Source organism: Olea europaea, chromosome 11 (assembly GCF_002742605.1).
Source record: "Olea europaea var. sylvestris chromosome 11, O_europaea_v1, whole genome shotgun sequence".
In the NCBI taxonomy this organism is placed as follows: domain Eukaryota; kingdom Viridiplantae; phylum Streptophyta; class Magnoliopsida; order Lamiales; family Oleaceae; genus Olea; species Olea europaea.
The window spans coordinates 10,297,411-10,318,736 of NC_036247.1; the positions used below are offsets into that span (position 1 = coordinate 10,297,411).

Sequence of the window (21,326 nt, forward strand, 5' to 3'; positions counted from 1 at the left end):
GCTTACTAATGGAGTTTAAAATAATAACAGGCAATGTGGAAGATTTTCCCAGGTAGGCATAACGAAGGTGAGATGGCAACTGCTTGATCTCTAACTCAGGGGGCCTCTGAATTGATGGCAAAGGCTTTGTAGGTCCAGTGCCTAATTCCTCAAAGTGTGGTCTGCGCCTATATGGAGGATTAGCCTCAAGATTTCTTGCACATATTTCAATCTCATTAGAATCAGATTGAGTAGATTGAGAGTGTACAATGCATGCCTCATATGGATCTGGTAGATTATGCAACTGAAACGTATCATTTACTGCATTATCAATCACATCGATCTGAAAGCAATTGTCTGACTCTGCTGGATATCTTATGGCCTTGAACACATTAAACGTGACATGTTCTTCACCAAGTCTCAAAATCAGTTGACCTTTTTGCACATTAATAAGGGCTCTACTGTTAGCTAAAAATGGTCGACCCAAAATAAGTGGAATATCCCTATCCTCCTCCATGTCAAGAATAAGAAAATCAGCTGGGAAGATGAATTTGTCCACTTTCACTAAGATATCCTCAATAATTCATCTTGGGTGCGTGATAGACCGATCAGCTAGCTGTAAAGTCACTGTAGTTGCTTTAACCTCCCCCAAGCCCAATATCCTAAACATAGATAATGGCATCAAATTAATACTTGGACCTAGATCACATAAAGCTTTATCAAAATAATAATCGCCTATAGTACAAAGTACAGTAAAGCTCCCTGGATCTTTTAATTTGGGAGGTAGCATCTTTTTTATGCTGGCGCTACATTCCTCTGTCAACATTACAGTCTCATGTTCGTCTAGCTTGCGTTTGTTAGATAAAATATCTTTCAAGAATTTTGCGTAACTAGGCATCTGAACGAGAGCATCCGCGAAAGGGATGTTGATGTGCAGCTCTTTGAAGACCTCAAGGAATTTTATATACTGCTTGTCTAATTTGTGTTTTTGCAGCCTCTGAGGAAATGGAATTAACGGCTCATATGGTTTAATAGGAGCAGTTGCCTTAACTTGTGGTGTATTTGAACTCTCTTTGATAGATGTATCTGTTGTTTGTTCAGTCTGTTCTGCATGCTCTTCATCAGTAGAGGGTACTTTTTCCTTATTTACAGTTGGCCTCTTAACATGGAACTCAGGTAATTGGACCCCACTTCTAGTAGTAATTGCTTTGACATGTTCTCTGCCTGATAAAGCTTGTGCCATTTGTCCCATCTGGGTCTCCAAGTTTTTAATTGCAGCACTTTGATTTTGGAGAGTTGTCTCAATCTTCCTCATAAATTGATTATTCACATCCATGTACTGATCTGTCTTTTCCATGAATTTACCAAACATCTCTTCCAAGGAAATTCTCTTCTCTGCTTGCTGAAACTGAGAACCATGTGGTGCAGTGGGGTTCTGATTGCTCCAGGAAATATTCGGGCGCTTCCTCCAGCAAGGGTTGTAGGTATCAGAATATGGATTATTTTGTTGGCACTGACCCCTTTGTATGAAGTCAACTTGTTCCGTACCTTGTATAAGAATTGTACAATTTACTGTACTGTGATCCGTCCCACATTCTTCACAACTTGCTCTTTTTGCCTGTACTGCATTGGTTGATTGTGACATGTTCTCTATCTTATGAACCAAAGAGTCAATTTTTGCAGACAATGCTGTATACGTATCCACCTCGTAAACTCCTGGTACTTTCTTGTGAACAACACGCTCAGAGGCCCACATGGCTATGGTAATAGCCACTCTCTCAAACAATTCCAAAGCTTCATCAATTGTCTTCATAGATAACGAGCCACTGGATGATGAGCCCACCATGCTTTTACTGTAAATCTAACCATTCATCGCTCTATCCCTTAAAGCATGTGAAAATAATCTCAATCTAATCGCATCATTTGAAACCCCTTGATATTTAAAGTGTTGACACATCTCTAAAAATCAGGAGATGTGTATGTGAATTTTCATTGGCCTTGCCATAAAATTGATGTCCATTTTGAAACAAATGAATGACATTGGTCTTCAGCTGAAAGTTTGGTTGTCCAAACGGAGGATAAACGATGCTAGATTGGCCTTGAATAATTTGTGGAGTCATGAAGTCCCCAACTAGCATGTTCCCTTCATTAACCACTGCTTCTTCGTTCACTTGAATAATTGGATTATTTTGTCCGTTGGCCATCTCTTGTTGTTTTATTTCTCTCGCTTCTCTTTGCCTACGATGAAAAGTACATTCAATTTCTGGATCAGTTGGTATCAATTCAGCGTCCCTCGAATTTCGCATAAAATACAAGAGAAAATAAAAGTGCTAAAATAACCGTATAATAATAATAATAATAATAATAATAATAATAATAATAATAAGTTCAAATTAGTGCCAAGATAAATGAAATTAAACTAAAATACAATCCACGGCAACGGCGCCAAAAACTTGTTTGCTAAAATCTTACACCGCAAGTGCACGGGTCACGTTCAAGTAATAAAGTGGACCTTTTGAGTCTAAGTATCGTTCCACAGAAATTGTATTAGTTTAAATTTAAATTATCTTCACCTTAATCGAAACAATAGAAATTCTTGATATTTTCGCTAACTAAATTATGATTTAATAACCTACTTATAAATATAAAGCCTAAATTAATTAAATTTAATGCGTGATTATAACTAAATGCAAGTTTTATAAAAATATGATAACGAAATACGTACTAGGATCTTGAATCCCCTTTAATCCGAATTTTATAAAATTGACAACATGATTCAATTATGAAGATCAATATTTCTAATTTGTTTAACATTCTCTCTCGAGTAGAATAAAACCTATTTTCACATGCGATTCGACTATATTTCTATGACGGATGCGAACATATAAAAATGTATTAAAGATTTATGAATACTTAAAGATCACGTAAAATATAGCGGTATATTTCTATCCCCTATCGAACTTTTCGACAATTAACATAATGTCTAACTTATTTTCCATCTCTCGAGGGTAAAACAAGCCACAAATCTCATACAACTATTGCGCACATAATTGTAGAGAAAATAAAATCCATGTCAATCATTCAATAATTAAAAACATGTTTTAACGTCAAATAAATAAAATTCAAGATTAAGGGTTCATAATATAAGGTTCATCGCAAATCCCAACACAAAATAATCTAGCCGAACATAATGTTAAAATTAAACAAAGAGAAGTGGAACGACATCACCAATAATTAACGGAACGTGATTTATTCCAATTGCGTGTGCCGTCTTTCACTGTCTTGTGAATGTCTCTGTTTTCTCTACAACAGCTGTCGAATTTGTTCCTTTAGAAGTCCAATTCCAACCACCACTTATATGCCTCTGTCTCTCCTCTATTTGACTCATCTCTTTCCTGTCGACAGCATGTGTGTAATATATATATATATCTCCTAGCCACCACCTTGCATTTTATTTCCAATTGAATTCCAGCAATTCCCCAATTGTGTGTATATATATTTAATTCCAGCCTCCTTTTCTCTTTCCTATGCGTGAGACGTTTTCGGCAGATGTACAAATATATAATTCAACTCACTTTGCAACCCAACAATTAATTCCCAGCAGTTGGTTTAATTATTAATTCCACCACTTAAGTTTTCTAATTTCTGTTGGTATATATATGTGAAAATCAACCCTTGCTACCACAATTAATCTCCCACCAGCAGCTGCCGACTTTATCAATTCAGTCGTCCCTCCTTGGCCCCCGTTTTTGTGCGTGTATATATAGTCGTTTTCTCTCTACCCTACTTTCAACCTAGCATGTGCGTAATTTATATGCCTCCAACCACCACCTTGTATTGTTTCCAATTGAATTCAAACAAGCAGCCCACTTTTTCCCATTATGAGGCCAAATTTCAATTCCATCACAATTGGTCTGGGCCCAATTAAACTTATATCACTTTTCAAATTGGTTTGGAGTCCAATTAGATATTTCTCATCAAGGCATCATTTTTTCCAATTAATGGATTTTAGTCATGTAGCCCATGTCTTCTTCAATTCAATTTATGCCCTTCAATTTCCAAAGTGTTGAATTTGATCTCCAAACTCGCTCATCTCATTCATTTTCATCATTCTTTCTTTTCCAAGGGCTTCGAACGAGTCCCTAACTAAAAATAAAAGAAAATTAACACAAGTTAGGTAAGAATTAATAATTTGACGACATAAAAACCTAGTTATGTAATCCGAATAAGTGCACAAAATGCATTTATCAGTTATAAACTACAGTTTTGCAATGTTCATGAATCTAATCTTTGGCATTATCATTTAAGACATATTTCTTATTTCAGACTCAAGTTGATTAATGATCATATTGTAAGGGATAGTGATATCCATAGTAATGCAATCCCATGTTCTGTTTGCCATTTAGCTGAGCACCATCGTCTTTCCTTCTCTTCTAGGAGGCATATGTCTTCTCATCTATTTGAACTAGTTTACTGTAACATTTGGGGACCATGTTCTACCATGGCATATGATGGTTCCACATATTTATCAACACTTGATGATGACTTTTCAAGTACTTGGATTTACTCACTTAAACGCAAATATGAAGTTAGACAATACATTGAGTCTTTCTGTAACCTTGTTGAGAATCAATTTGGGACCAAAATTAAGGTTTTAAAGAGTGACAATGGTGCAGAGTTCCAAATGACAGACCTTTTCAATAAAAAAAGGGATTATTCACCAAAGGAATTGTGTTGAAACACTGCAACAACATGGCATAGTGGAAAGAAAACAACATTTGCTGAATGTAGCCTGAGTTTTAAAAATTCATTCCAACCTTTCTCTCAAATAATGAATGACTGCATTTTAACCATGAAAGGGTATGGCACAATGATGCTATTAGTGTGAGTTGATCAGCTGACCTTTTAATTGCTGTTTGAACGTGTTAGCTAATCCCTTAAACAAAAAACGCACTTATATTTGTTAAAACCGTGTTTCTCCTTTTGGACCTTCATGATGATGCCATGTGTCAGTTCCTTGACCGTTGGATGCTTGACCATCTGGTGACTCATATAAAGGAGAGTCCTAGGGTTTGAGACGCTTGATTTTTTTTCATTCTTCTAGATTCTTCATTTTACTTTGACCGTTCGAGTTTCATCTCCTTCTTCTTCTCTGAAAATCAACGATCTTCTTGATTTTCAACACTTGCTCAAAACTGATTTTGTAATCTTGAGTGATTATCATTGAGAAGTGTACTGTGTTCTTGTGTGAACCGATTTGTGAAGTGAGAAGATTGTATCTTCTATGATCTTGGGTGATCTTTGGTCTGAGTGCGAAAATACCCTAATATCTAAGGCTTGGTGTGTGATTAACACTCACAGTGGTCTGATGGTGGAAGAAGCATCTTATTCATTGGCCGAATCTTTCATCTTGTTACTGCCTTAGGGCATCTTAAATGAGATCTCTGATTTTGTGCTTTAATACTTTTATCTTGTTACTGCCTTGGTGTATTTTTCTTTGTTGATTAAATCTAATATTGTGGAACCTCCTCTTTACAGTGGTATCAGAGCATTCGGACGGAGGTTCTTGACTCTAACTCGTGTAGATCTGAAACTGTGACACTTGCTTTTCCTAACCTTCGTTATTTCTTGAAACCCTATTGAAGGGATCTGGTGAGATTGTTCTAGTTTTACGATTAATACTGCAAATTAATTGTATAAATTTTTTGAGCTGCTGTTACTGTGATTTAATCTCGTGATCTGCGACTACCTTGGTAATTCCTTTGTCCAGAAACCCTAAGAGTTCTCTGGAATCTGAGGATTACCTTGACATAAGTCAAAGGTCTTGATATTATTACACTGTTGTGATACTGATTAGCGTATGATCTTGGTTCTTGCTGCTCAAATGTAATTTGTGTTGTGAAAAACACGTTGTGACTCTTAGACTTTGAACAATCCCTGTGAAATAACTGGAGTACTTTACAACTTATAATTACAGTATATTCATGTCCCTTGAGTGGTGATACTTGAATTTATTTTGAGTTGTAAATAACTGTGAAGTGTCTACTTGATCTGTACATTCTGAAACTACATTCAATTTTTTTTTTTAAAATGACAAATACAAAATTTGAATTGGATGTTTTTAATGGCAAATGAGACTTCAGTCTCTGGCGCCAGAAAATGAGGGCAATTTTGTTACAACAAAAGTGTGCTAAAGCCATTGATGAAACATGGCCTGATGATTTAGAAGAAACCAAGAAAATTTGAACTTGATGAAATTGCCTGGAGTTCAATTTTTCTGCATTTATCAAATAACGTATTACGTGAAATTGGTGAGACTAAGACTGCTGCTGAGTTGTGGAAAAAGTTGGAAGATACATACTTGACTAAATCTATGCCAAATAAGGTGTATCTTCTAAAACAATTCTTTGGTTTTAAACTTGACTCATCTCTTGACCTTGAGGCTAATATTGATAGATTTAATAGATTATCCCGTGACCTAGCCAACTGTGATGAGAAACTCTCAAAAGATCAGTTGGCTGTGATCTTGTTAAATTCAATAAGTGATAAGTATAAAGATGTTAAAAATGCAATTGAATATGGGAGGGAATCTCTAACCACTGAAGTTATTATTAATGCTTTAAGAAATAAGGAGTTAGAGTTAAAGTCTGATAGGAAAGAATCTATCAATGGGGAGAACTTGATGGCCAAGACTAGATCTAATCCTAAGACTATGAACTTTAATAAAAAACCTGGACACAAGAAAAAGACAAATCCAAAGGATAAAATGAAAACGAAGACTAAAGGAAAGAAGTGTTTCTATTGTCTAAATGAGGGTCATTTTATCAAAAACTGTCCTAAAAGAATTAGTGATTTCAAAAACCAATCTAAAGATGATGGTGGTGCAGCCTTAGCCTACAATAATGAGAGAGTTTGAAAATATAAAGGGTGGTAAGGTTTTAATGGGTAATCATATAACATGTCAGGTTAAAGGAATAGGAACAATTACCTTGAAAGTGAAAGGAAATGATAACCTGGTTTTGGAGAAGACTAGATATGTTCCTGATTTGCAAAGAAATCTTATTTCCTTAGGGGTTCTAGATGACCTAAACCATGACATATTGATTAACAAGGGCTACATTAAAATCTTGAGGGGTTCACAAGTAATTGTTGAAGCCCCAAAGAGACATGGCCTGTATATTTTACAAACTGAAAATTTTTTGGAGTCCACATCAGCAGCAATCTCAGTCCAAAATGATAAGTCACAGATATGGCATAAAAGATTAGGCCATATAGTGACAAAGGGCTACAGATTTTGAAAAAACAGGGTGCCTTTGGAAATGATAACTTAGAAAAACTCAGTTTTTGTGACTATTGCATTCTTGGAAAACATAATAGATTACCTTTCTTACCTGGAATGTATAAATCTGTGTCTATACTTGAATATTTGCATGCTGATCTTTGGGGACCAGCTTCTGTAACAACTCATACTGGTTTTAAATATTTTTTGTCAATTATTGATGATTTTTCTAGAAAAAATTGGATTTTTCTTTTAAAATCAAAATCTGATACTTTTGGTGTTTTCAAGAACTGGAAAACTCTGATTGAGAACCAAACTGATAAAAATATTAAGGTATTAAGAACTGACAATGGTTTGGAATTCTGCAACCTTGAATTTGATGAGTTGTGCAAACTTTCTGGTATATTAAGACATCGAACAGTTGCACACACCCCACAACAAAATGGTTTGGCAGAGAGAATGAATAGAACAATTCTTGAAAAAGTGAGATGTATGCTCATAAGTTCTGGCCTGCCTAAGATTTTTTGGGGGGAAGCTGTTAAAACTACTAGTTATTTGATTAACAGAAGCCGTTCTAGTGCTATACAATTTAAAACCCCTGAAGAAATGTGGAATGGAAAACCTATTGACTTCAGTAACTTAAGGGTATTTGGTTGTGCAGCCTTTGCACACCAATCTGAAGGAAAATTAGAACCTAGGGCCCTTAAATGTGTATTCTTGTGGTGAAGGGGTGAAGGCTATGGGTAAGGGAAAATAAAGACTATAAGATCATAATCACTAGAAATGTGATATTTAATAAAGATGATCTACCCTGCCTTAAATCTAAAAATAAAATAGAGCCCTTGAATCAGGATGAAAATGTGGAAAAGGGGGTTGAAATTGAGGTGGAGCAATTTGATGATGAAAATCATCAGAATACTACACAACTTAATGAGAGAAATGAGGAGATAACTGGTGATGGTGCTCCTAATGATGGATCTGAAGCTGAATTAGAAATTGATCAGCCTTTAAACAATTATCAACTTGCTAGAGATATGCAAAGAAGACAAATAAGGCCTCCTGTTAGGTTTGATGAAGATGTATCTTTGCTATCTTATCAAAGTATAATTGAGAATGAACCTGAGTCCTTTGAGGAAGCTATAAATAGTAAAAACTCTAAGGAATGGCTTGCAGCAATGTAAGATGAAATGCAATCACTTAAAAAGAATAAAACTTGGGTGTTGGTAAAAAGACCAAATGGAAAAAGGGTTGTTGACTGTAAATGGATTTTCAAAATTAAAAGAGGTGAACAAAGTGAAAATAATATAAGATACAAAGTTAGACTTGTGGCTAAGGGTTTTACCCAAAAAGAAGGTATAGATTTCAATGAAATCTTCTCTCCTGCTGTAAAATTCACTACTGTAAGAGTGATTCTAGCCTTAGCCACACAGTTTAACTGGGAACTAGATCAATTAGATGTGAAAACAGCTTTTTTAAATGGTGATCTAGATGAAACCATTTACATGAAACAACCCAAAGGTTTTGAAATAAATCAGAAGTTTGACGTAGTTTGCCTTCTTAAAAAATCTCTATATGGCTTAAAACAAGCTCCAAGACAATGGTATAAAAAATTTGATAATTTTGTACTTGGACTTGGTTTTAAGAGAAGCAACTTTGATACCTGCCTATATTGTAAAGGAAATGGTGGAGAAAATTCCCTTTATCTACTCCTTTATGTGGATGACATGCTATTGGCAAGTCATGACATAAAAGAGATAGAAGATATCAAAAATAAACTAAAATCAGAATTTGAAATGAAGGACTTAGGTCCTGTGAGAAGGATTTTAGGTATTGAAGTTAAAAGAAATAGGAGAGAAGGCACTCTAAGTCTTAGTCAAAAGTCATATATGCTGAAATTGCTAAACAAATATTCTATGTCCAATTCCAAAAATGTGAGTTTGCCTTTAGCAAATCATTTTAAACTCTTAAATGAACAATGTCCTAAATCTAAAGAAGAATTTGAAAGGATGGCAAGAGTGTCATATTCTAATGCAGTTGGGTCTGTAATGTACCTTATGGTTTGTTCTAGGCCTGATTTAGCATATTCTATAAGTGTTTTGAGTAGATATATGTCAAATCCAGGTGAAGCTCATTGGGAAGCCATGAAATGGCTTCTTAGATTTATTAAAGGTACATCAGATTTAGGAATTCAGTTTAGAAAACAAACTGAAGGTGTTGTCTTGAGATGATACACTGATTCAGACTATACTGGTGATAGGGACAATAAGAAGTCTACCTCAGCCTATATGTATACTTTATGTAATTCATGCATTAGCTGGAAATCACAGCTTCAAAAGATTGTTGCATTATCATCTACTGAAGCTGAATATATTGCTGCAACAGATGCTATAAAAGAAGGAATATGGCTGAAAGGGTTATTAAATGAATTTGGTTTTGTTAAAGAAGTAGTTCTTTATTCTGATAGTCAGTCAGCCATTCATTTAAGTAGAAATCCAATTTTACATAATAGATCTAAACATGTTGATGTTAGATTTCACTTTATAAGGGATATAATTTCACAAGGAGTTGTGAAACTTAAAAAGATTTCTACTAATTTTAACCCCGCTGATGCAGGTACAAAGGTACTACCCCTTAATAAGTTCTTGGACTGCTTGAACATGTTGAACATCACTACATGCTGATTTGAGTGTCTGACAAGAGTGCAATTGATGTTCAAAACTGGGAGCAACCTCACTGTTGAGTGTATGTGAATCATTGTACCAAGGTGGAGATTGAAAGGGTATGGCACAATGATGCTATTAGTGTGAGTTGATCAGCTGACCTTTTAATTGTTGTTTGAACGTGTTAGCTGATCCCTTAAACAAAAAATGCACTTATATTTGTTAAAACCGTGTTTCTCCTTTTGGACCTTCATGATGATGCCATGTGTCAGTTCCTTGACCGTTGGATGCTTGACCATCTAGTGACTCATATAAAGGAGAGTCCTAGGGTTTGAGACGCTTGATTTTTTTTCATTCTTCTAGATTCTTCATTTTACTTTGACCGTTCGAGTTTCATCTCCTTCTTCTTCTCTGAAAATCAACGATCTTCTTGATTTTCAACACTTGCTCAAAACTGATTTTGTAATCTTGAGTGATTATCATTGAGAAGTGTACTGTGTTCTTGTGTGAACCGATTTGTGAAGTGAGAAGATTGTATCGTCTATGATCTTGGGTGATCTTTGGTCTGAGTGCGAAAATACCCTAATATCTAAGCCTTGGTGTGTGATTAACACTCACAGTGGTCTGATGGTGGAAGAAGCATCTTATTCATTGGCCGAATCTTTCATCTTGTTACTGCCTTAGGGCATCTTAAATGAGATCTCCGATTTTGTGCTTTAATACTTTTATCTTGTTACTGCCTTGGTGTATTTTTCTTTGTTGATTAAATCTAATATTGTGGAACCTCCTCTTTACAAACCACCACTTACCCGATGAACAGAACACCTACTCCCTTGCTTTGTAATAAAACTCCATATGAGATTCTTTTCAAAACCAAACCCTTTTATAAACACATGAAGGTTTTTGGATGTTATGTGTTTTACATCCACCTTGAGCCATGTAAGAAGAAAGTTTGACCATAAAGACAAAAAAGTATATTTCTTGAGTATCCTTTTGGGTTAAAGGATACAAATTACTTGATCTTGACAGCCACTCAATTTTTCTGTCATGGGATGTTATATTCTATGAGACTATCTTTCCTTTTCAAATTATTTTAACTTATTCATCCCTTCAAATTTCTGACATTGATCTTACTTCTTTCATCGTAGGAAACCAGATTTTACCCCCACCAATGCTCAAGATCTTCATCCTCCTACTATTCAAGGAATTTCTTCAATTCCTCATTCATCATACCAAAATGAGTCAAATATTCTAGGGTTGGCAACAGTTTGGTTTAAGGTCAGTTCGGCCAAAATCATAATCGAACCAACAATTTTTTGGCCATATCATAATCGCACCATAACAACGTAAGTTGCTTCGGCTCGATTCGACTTGATTTGGGTAGTTAATAACAACGAAAATAAATTATTTTTTATAGGTCTAGCTGTCAAATTGGAAAAAAAAAATATGGAAAAAAAGTCAATGAAAATAAAAACACAATACTTAGTCAATTTAGCAAACAATATTCAAATGAAAATGAAAACAATATCCTAATTCTCAAATACAAAATCCGAATTTAACAAACAATTTCCATTTATGCTTAATATTTGTGTCGTAAGGTGTAAGGTTGCTGGGTTAGGGTAGTTGGGTTTAGCGGGTTGGTAATGGGCCAGAATTTTGGATTGAACAGAAAAGAATAATAGAAAGCCCAATTGCCAAATTAATTTTTTTAACGGGTAATCGATTCAGAGTGGGGTGACGGCGTAAATACCATACTCATCACACCCCGAACTGGAGCATTAAAATCAAATAACATATCCACTTCATTGTGCCATCGATTCAGTTTTTTCATCCCATTGGCTTAGTTAATCGCGATTTTTGATTTTGATAGTTCAAGTTGCCGTCCCTAAAATAGTCCATCTATAACCTATAACGAAACTTCATCAGTTCTTGATATGTCACAATATTCAGAACTTGCAGTACCTTCACCTCATGAGAAACCAGCTCCCCTAAACAATCAAATTCAAATGACCAACTTTCCAGTTTGTCCCTTCGCAGATCTAGTAGAGAAAAAAGAGCTCCACAATACCTATAAATTTTCATTGTTCACTGGCCAAAGCTGCTTTCTCAGCTCAATCGATGGACAAGGCACAAGTTCTTTCCTCAAGTACACATTTTCCTATAACCCATTTTCTTTCTTATAAGAATTTGTCATCTCGTTTTAAGGCTTTCTCTTCTTCCATTTGCAACCAACTTGAGCCTAGCACTTATAAGAAAGCCATAAAAGATCATAATTGGTGTGAAGCAATGCAGTTAAAATTACTTGCCATCGAACAAACTTTGGTCATAATAGATTTGTCTACAGGAAAGAATGCCATTGACTGTAAATATGTTTGTAAGATTAAATATCATTCAGATGGCACTATAGAGAGGTACAAAGCACAACTAGTGGTTAAGGTTTATACAAAACAAGAAGGGATAGATTACCATAACACTTTTCTCCAGTTGCTTGGTTACAGTAAGGTGCTTACTATCCATATCAGCGATTTAGGGCTAGTTTTTAATACGATTTGATGTTAAGAATGTGGTTCTTCATGGAGATTTACTGGAAGAAATTTATATGCGTAAGCCACTAGGTTACAACAAAGGAGGATCACAGCAAGTGTGTAAACTTGTCAGGAGTTTGAATGGGCTTACGCAGGCCTCAAGGAAATGTTACTCCAAATTTTTTGCTTCCTTTGTTGATTTTGGTTTTACACAATTCAAGGCTAATTACAGTTTATTTACCAAGAATAATGGAGACTCTTTTACAACATTGTTGGTCTATGTTGATGATATCATAGTAGCTACCAACAATAAAGAATCGATTGTTGAACTCAAGAACTTGAACCAGAAATTCAAGATTAAAGACCTAGGTACTCTAAGGTATTTTTTAGGGATTGAAGTTGCTAGGACAATTGAAGGCATACAAATCCGCCAAAGAAAGTATGTTTTGGACATTTTGGCTGACTCAGGTAAAAGTCTCTATGGACCTGAACCTAAAGCTCAGCAAAGATACGGGACAACCCTTGAAGGATCCAAGTATTTATAGGAGGTTGATTGGAAGGATCCTCTATCTTACAATCATAAGACCATATATATGTTATAGTGTTCAGAACTTGAGCCAGTTCATGGCTAATCCCACTGATCTTCATTTGGCAGCAGTACATCAAAGCAACTCTTGGATAGGGTCTATTATTTTCTGCCTCATCTTCATTACGGTTGATAGCATACCATGATTCTGATTGGGCCTCGTGCCCCGACAACAGATGATCCTTGACAGGTTACTGTGTTTTTTGGGAGATTCTCTCGAATCATGTAAATCAAAGAAACAGACAGTTGCCTCTAGATCTTCAACATGGTATTAGAGCTATCCCGTGGATTTCAAAATTGGTCTACTCAAATGAGCCACCATCTTGAGAGGGCCTATTAAGGGATGTATTATCCCACATCGATTTAATATCAAAATAAATACCAATTTATAAAGATTTTGGACTTCTCCACTTAATAAGGTTGACTTTATTAAGATGGACCTCAAGTCTTAACACAATTGAGGCTGAATATCGAGCAATGTCAGCCACATGTTCCGAGCTCACTTGGCTAAGTTATATTTTGTCTGACCTTCAAGTCCTTCACCCATAAGTTGCTATTCTTCATTGCGACAACCAAACAACCTTACACATTGCTGCTAATCTAGTATTTCATAAACGTATGAAGCATATTGAACTCGGTTGTCACTTAATCTATAACAAAATACAAGAAGGGACCATTTGCACAACTTATATAAGTACTTAATTCCAGTTGGCTGGTATTTTTACAAAGTTATTGTCTTCTCGCATTTTTAACATTCACCTTTTCAAGATGGGAAATGTTAATATCCGTTCTTCATCTTGTGGGGGATATTGCAGCATAAAGTGTCAAGCAATGATGATGAAGAGATGGTTCATACTACAGCCGATGCAAAAGAAAGCAGGAAATTGGAAAATGGCTAGTCATTTTTCTTTGTACAAAGTAGAAGAAATTAGTTTGTAGTTAGTAGTTAGTTTTTCTGTTTTGCTTCTGCTGAGGTGTCGTGGTGTGTTGTATAGAGGCAAAGGCATGTGCAGCCGGTTGATAGCCAGGAGTATGTTATTTCATTTCGTGTATATATGTTTCTCTTTTGCACTCAATTAATGCAACTTGAAATGAAAGGCATATAAAATGTTCAGTGCTTCTTCTTCTTTTGCATTTCATTCATTACATTTATGCTATATCATATTTCTTTACACTCCAAGTACTTGGCCTTGCCTTCCGTCGGGTTTAAAACATTTGAACTTGAGCATAAATGTTAAAACAATTGGACCGGACCAAATCAAAATTCAATTCCTTTTTTTTCCCCAATTCTCAACGGAAACTAGCTTAGTCTAGATCTCAAAAAATCTATATATACCCAATTTCCATATAAGTGTTATGCCCTAGATCCAATCGATATAGATTGTAAACACTTTTAATATGTTTAATGTATTTAATTTTGACAAGATTTATTATTTATTTAAATTAATTTTCTGATAAATAATATTAAATAATAGAGTCCGAAGATTCAAGTTTAAGTGATTTGTTAATTACAAGGAGTTGTGATTGTGAGATACAAATTACGTATGATTGGATCTTGAATAATCCGTGATTGTAAGTAATAATGAGATATGGATATCGTTATTACAGATAGACCATCACGTGTAGCTTTTCCTACTTGTGAAGTAAGTAGCCGATCTCACAAGTTAAAGTGTGGTGACACTTAAATGAACAAGTGAATGTTTTGTTATAGAACAAAACATTGGAGACCCGCTAAGAGATTCCTTATGGATAACTATCTGAGTGTCAGTGGTTAACATCTAACGTTCGGTAGTAGAATTGGTCATATGACTTGAGGTCATCATAGTGCTTTGTATGAGGACAGTCATGTTTTGACGGTGTTGGATGTTGCTTTACCAAGGACCGCTAATACGGCATCGTTCGGGTATGTCAAGAACCATATGAAGGTTGTGAATGACCAATAGAGAATTCGTCACTCTTAGATAGTAAGAGATCGTGATCTGCATTTCGTTCAATTAAGTCAATAATGAAATCATTGGCCAAAGTATACACATAAGTCTAAAAGGAGTTTTCGACTCATATTGACTTAATAGTAGAATGAAAGATATGATCGATAATTGAGATTGATACACTTCCATATCTTGTAATTGATCGGATCAAATTGACGAAGGGATTATAGTTTTATGGTAAATGAACAGGTTTCATTTTGTCACACCACGTGACATTTCCCGTCACATGTGTTGCCTTGATACATTGCTAGATGTTAATCTGGAACGATGAGCGTGAATTTGTGATAAAATAAAAGGGTGTTTGATTTATCGATTTTGATTAGTTCAAAATAATATTTCACGTTGTTAAGCATCGTGGTCGGGAACTTGATGGGTCGCACATAAAAGAGAATTGGAAGATTACAAATTGCCAATTAATTAATTTTACAATTGTTGGATAAATTAATTAATTGATTGGTTATTTATAGCCCCGAATTAATTCATGAACCGGATTTAATTAAATGGATTAATTAAATATTGGATCGGATTGGGCCGAGCCCGTTTGAGCTTATCTAAATACATGGCTAGAGTTTTAGATCCATAGAGTTTTCATAATTCTTGCTAGCATAAGAGGAGAAACCCTAGCAGTTGCAGTCTATTCTCTGTGTGAAATTCATTAGAGGCTGAACAATTGGACAGTTGTGGGAGGCATATTCAAGTTGTTGGAACAAAGATAACGCAAAGGAGTTTGCAAATTCAAGAAAATGTATAATTCTCATCACAACTCTTATCTAAATACAAAGATGAATCTTGGTGGGAATTGAAATTGTTTTTATTTTCGCTGTGCATGTTTAAGTAAATTTCCAACTGTTCATACATAATATTATAGAGTATAGTCAAATACAAACATACCTTGATGAACTAACTCATTTATTTGGATATCTACTAGAATTTAGGTTTGGACAATGATGTCGAGTGTCAACTTCATTCGTCACCATTGAGAGTAAAGGATCGGTATTAAAAAGTCAATACATTTGATTGTAAAACTTGAGAATTCAACTGACAAAATGTGGCATGTTAACGAAAATGGCATTCTTCAAACTTATTGGGGAAATCACATGATGAGGGTAGTTTTGACTTTTCAACATGGTGAGCCAATTTTTGATGTATTATGTTGAAGAGTAATACTATTCATTCTCATTGGAGTTGAGCACCAATTTAGGTAACAATACTTTATAAGTTCAACTAAATGAGCATGTGACTTTGCATTTAAATTAATTTATAACTTAGACTAATGCTCAACCCCGATGGGGATAAATAACATTATTCTATATTGTAAGTTTGAATTTCGAAAAAAGGTTAATAACATGGTGTTTTAGCTCTATAAAACAAGGGCTAAGGTTTGCTTGGCATAACTCATACAAAATTATTTTTCCTGAAATTCATTTTCAATAATCGCACATTCTTTCACTTAGAATAATTTTGCACATGGATCTATAATTTTCTTTACTTTTAATCACATATTTTCTAAAAAAAAAAAAAAAAAGAACCTTTTTACTTCAAATAATCTCTCCCAAACAAACGTCATGTCTAAATTTTGAGATTTAATTTTTAAATATTGCTTCAAAAGATTATGACTCGTGTGCAAATACTGATCTTGGAATTCAATGTTCGTTTGAATTAATAGATGAATCAAACTTTTTTGTATGGCCTTAATGGACTGATTATATTAAAACTTTGTATTTTAACTTTAAAAGTAACTCAAGTACTAATTTATACATTTTTTAGCAAAATTTTTACCTTAACAAACCCAAATCATAAAGAAGGATAGAAGATATTAACAATAGTGAAAACTAGGAAGATAACGATTTAACATTCTATCATCCATTTCCTTTTTATCACATCTTTTTGATGCGATAGATTGCTTCACACATATGTACCTGTCTTATTTAATGTTCCAAGGACTACTTTGACTAGTCATTTATTTATTTTTTGGTTTGGTAGCTAGCTGCTCGCTCCACGGGGGTTGAAAATACAAAAATAATTTTATATCGTCTTTATTTTACCTTCCAAGTTGTAATGTGAAATATTTTAAGACATGATGTTATTCTAGTCTCTTAATTACGTTCAAATTGAATTGTAGACGTTTATGAAAATTGAACACGTGCCATACTTCTCTGGAAAAAAATGAAGCAGGGACATGAGATGATGGATCGAGAATTGTAGAATTTTTCTTGTACTAAAAAGAATCCGGATTTTGAACTGTAAGATGAAATGATGCCGTCAATAACTAGATAATTCACTGAATCAAGTGACTTCATTTATTTAGTGCTTAATCTCTTGTTGCATAATACATAGAAAGACACAATTTTCTACATGAACTAGCAAATCTTAAAGGCTAAAACACTGGCGAATTCACTGAATTAAGTATGTCGTTCCAATAATCCTTAATCTCCTCGAAACCTTCAGGACCAGCAACAATGTTGTAGTTAGCAGATATAGGCAGATCAATATGGTTATAATTACCCATAAGCTGCATGGGATTTTCCATTATGTCATTTGTCTCGAAAGAGTTGTGATGCTTTTCATATCCGCATAATGCACTTGAATTTTCGACAGGAGTAATGTTTGTCGAAGGGACAAAAATGTTCGGGATGGATTGGTGTGTTTCTTCAACTGGGAGCATGTTGCTCGAGAAGTTTAAGGTAGATGTTGGAGACTCAAGGGTTACAGTTGGGGTGAAAAAGGACTTACACGTTCCTTGCCAGACTTTTAGTATATCTAAACATGGTGGTGGAGGTGGAGGTGGAGGTGGAGGTGCTAGTCGTGGTAGAGAGGTTGCGATGTGGTGGAGGCGAAATAAATAAGGGTTGGATACAAGTTTGGACTGGTGGAGGAACCTGGCTTCAGCTTCGAGTCGAGCACTTTCCCATTGTGCCATGTGGCTGAGATTGGCAGCATTCTTCGACTGAGCACTATTGGTGCCTGGCTGGTTCTTGGGCTTATGAGTCACTGGATCAATCCCCATTCTGCTTAATCTCTTCTTAAGACGTGTATTCCAATAATTCTTGATCTCATTGTCAGTCCTCTTTGGCAAGTGAGTTGCTATTGCTGACCATCTAAGACTATGTGAACCAAATAAGTACTTTATAATTATTAGCTTATAATTGAAAAAATGTACTAAATTCTTGATTTTACCTGTTGCCCAAAAGAGCATGGAGTTGAATAATTCTCTTTTCTTCTTGCAAGCTGAACTTTCCTCTCTTAATATCAGGTCGTAAATAATTTGTCCATCGTAATCTGCAGCTTTTTCCACATCGTTGAAGCCCTGCACCATAGAGAAATTGGTGAACCAAAAGTATCTTCCACAAACCAAAAGTTTTTCTTCCTCATAGAAGTCACATCATCTTAATAGAGCATTTTAGAAAAGAGCATGGCAATAGCAGTATCTTCAAATGTTCCCGTAAAGCTATCGCTAGACTAAATAACAAAGGGCGAGAATCGTTCATTGAGTCGATTCTTAGTTCTGGATAAAAATGGGATGGGACGTTTGTCGATCATTTAAAGCAACTGTCTCACATTTGGAGTTGGTGCATGCATATAAACAAGAAGTATAATTTACCTGCTTTAGTCGGGAGATCACGCCACCTTCCCAGGCCATGTCGTTCAATGTAAGCCAATAGCTTTTGGTCTTCGTCTCGAGTCCATGGCCCTTTCTTCATCTGCACCTTCTCAAGGCTAGTCGATGATATACCCATATATATTAGGGTTTCTTAAACTACTTTCCGTTATTGAGTTCTACAGTACAGACAAACAGTACTATTCTGATTGAGAGCAAAAATGACTGATTTGTGGGATCGTATGTAAGTCTATGGGACAATATATATAAAGCTAAAGAATTAGGGCCGGGCAAATCTCTCGAATCGAACGAACCGATCCGAATCCGAATCGATTCGAACCCGACGGTTCTTGTCAAATTAAATACCCGAATGGGTATCTAAATTGAGAACCGACGGGTACGGTTCGATTCTCGGTTCTAGACCAAGAACTGAAGAATCGAATCTTTCTATTTTTTTTTATATTGAATAAATCAAATTATTTTAATTTTAATTTTTTCTAAACAAATTAACAATTTCTAAATCCAAATTTTTGTCCAAATAATTTGTTTCATTTTTAATTTTGGTCCAATTACCATTTTATTATTTCATTTCTTAGCCCAACAAGATCCAACCCACTAAATAACCCTAAACATCTACACCGAAGTGCATAACATTGTCTCGATTCTCGCAACCTCGCTGACATTCCAAAACCTATACAATCGCCGATCGAAACTTTGACCGTAGCGATCATTTGAATAAGGTAATCTACTTGTCTCTGACATTCCAAAACCCTTGAATGTGTCATTAGTTGTATTTATATAATGTTGTTATAAATATTAAAAAATTTAATTATAGTACGAAACCGAACCGAACCCGAACGATTCCATAATTATATTTGGACCCGACGGTTCCATTTACCAGATACCCGAAAATTTTGGTTCGATTCGTTTCTCTTTAGAATCGAACCGAACCGACTCGCGCCCACCTCTAAAAAGAACCCAATACCACTACCAATGCTATATATCTTTTTATTGTTATATTTTTGGTAAAAATCAGTAAATATATATATAATATTACAAAATGCATGCATGAGATATAACATATATTCGGAATTCAAGCAGCCTCTGTTATGTTGTCGGGTCATTAATATGTGGACTTGTGACGTCTCATAATATGAAATCTATGCGAATTTTTTATGAATCTAGAGAGTGACATAAGGTAGTGTAACATTGTCTTTTAGCAATTACCATTAAAACTAGTACTGCTTGCAGTTCGCTCGTGTCTTTATGTTCCTTTCACAATTACAATTAAAACTGGTACTGCTTGCAGCTCGCTCGTGTCTTTATGTTCCTTTCACAATTACAATTAAAACTGGTACTGCTTGCAGCTTGCTCGTGTTTCTATGTTTCCCGTGGTTAGAACAAAAATTAAAGAACGAGGGAAAGTCTCCGATTTGTATAGAATTTATAAATGATTTATAAGTTCAGTCAAACTCAAATATTAATTTCATATACATATTCAAAATTACTAATCATTATTATCCATACATTTAATGGAAATCGCTATTATTAATATTCAAATACTCAAGAAGTGATAGTACGTATACATCGTTTGTGTGCCCAGTAATTAATTTATGTTTTGCTTATTTTTGACTTACTTTAATTAGTTGTTTTGTGTTATTAGTGGGGAATATGGAGGTAATAGCTCTCCTTAATCTCTGTTTGTCTCCGATTTTTTAAAATTCTTTTCTTTGAAATTTATTTGAATCATACATTTTATGAGATTATTTACCTTTGTTAACTTTTTAATCACACATTTCACCAACTTTTGTTAAAACTTCCTAAAAATTTGGTTTTTAACTAAACCAAACAAGGGTTTAATCTTAGAAAAAAGTGTTGAATTATCTAGTATTTATGCCCATGTAGCAAATGAATAAAATGTGTCATTTCATTTCTCGAATTAGGAATGTGGTGGCCTATATGGTAGAATCGTTTACTACAACGTATAGGTATTGATTTGGTTAAAAATTAGATTAATAAAAGTTGGTAAAATGTATGATTAAAAAATTGATAAAATTTGTGGATTCCACAAAAATGATAGAAAGTGAGATGAGTGAAATTATTTTTACTACAAATGTATGATTTGAATTTAAAATTGGAATGTTCATTGGTTACTCAAAATATCAAATGTTGAATTGGGAAGTTTAGGAACCAACCTAACCTAAATTTTGAATCTCATTATATTTCTTTATTTTTTTATTACAAACAATTTGTAACATACAGAAGAAAATTACTATCCTTGATTAATAAAACTAATAGTCTCCTTTCTTGTCAAAAAAATTTCTTATGGACGCACGAATCCGATTATAACTTCGAACCAATTCCTAAATGCAACTAGAACCAGTACGTACATATATTTGCTTGAAAATGGCTAACTTAATTGTAATGAATTAAGGTCGTATACCTTATTCTTTTTTGGTGTTTCATTATAGTCAACTTCAACGAGTCTTATTAGTTTTGAATTTTTACCTCTCCTCATTCTCATCATCTGACACTACTTTTATGACCAAAGAGTTCTTTTAAATTTACGTAAAAAATATATAATCTTTCTACATAGTCATTTCTTTATATATATATATATATATATATATATTCCCAATATTGTCTTATATGTGTATGACCACCCGTTTAACTTTATACGGCAGGTTAATGACAGACCAAATTTATTGTAT

At 34.6% G+C, this 21,326-nt stretch overlaps 2 protein-coding genes across 2 annotated transcripts; both read right to left on the reverse strand.

Annotated features, from left to right (window-relative positions):
- Positions 1 to 562: 562 nt before the first annotated feature.
- LOC111404443 lies at positions 563 to 1,825 on the reverse strand. Its single transcript, XM_023033250.1, has 2 exons — positions 724 to 1,825; positions 563 to 678 (listed from the first exon to the last, which is right to left on the reverse strand). Exons 1-2 carry the CDS (start codon positions 1,823 to 1,825, stop codon positions 563 to 565), a joined length of 1,218 nt encoding a protein of 405 aa, XP_022889018.1.
- Positions 1,826 to 17,337: 15,512 nt separating this feature from the next.
- Positions 17,338 to 18,848, reverse strand: LOC111404885 (transcription factor MYB106-like). The gene is made up of 3 exons (XM_023033615.1): positions 18,619 to 18,848; positions 18,195 to 18,324; positions 17,338 to 18,115 (listed from the first exon to the last, which is right to left on the reverse strand). Exons 1-3 carry the CDS (start codon positions 18,752 to 18,754, stop codon positions 17,395 to 17,397), a joined length of 987 nt encoding a protein of 328 aa, XP_022889383.1. The 5' UTR covers positions 18,755 to 18,848; the 3' UTR covers positions 17,338 to 17,394.
- Between the last annotated feature and the right edge of the window lie 2,478 nt (positions 18,849 to 21,326).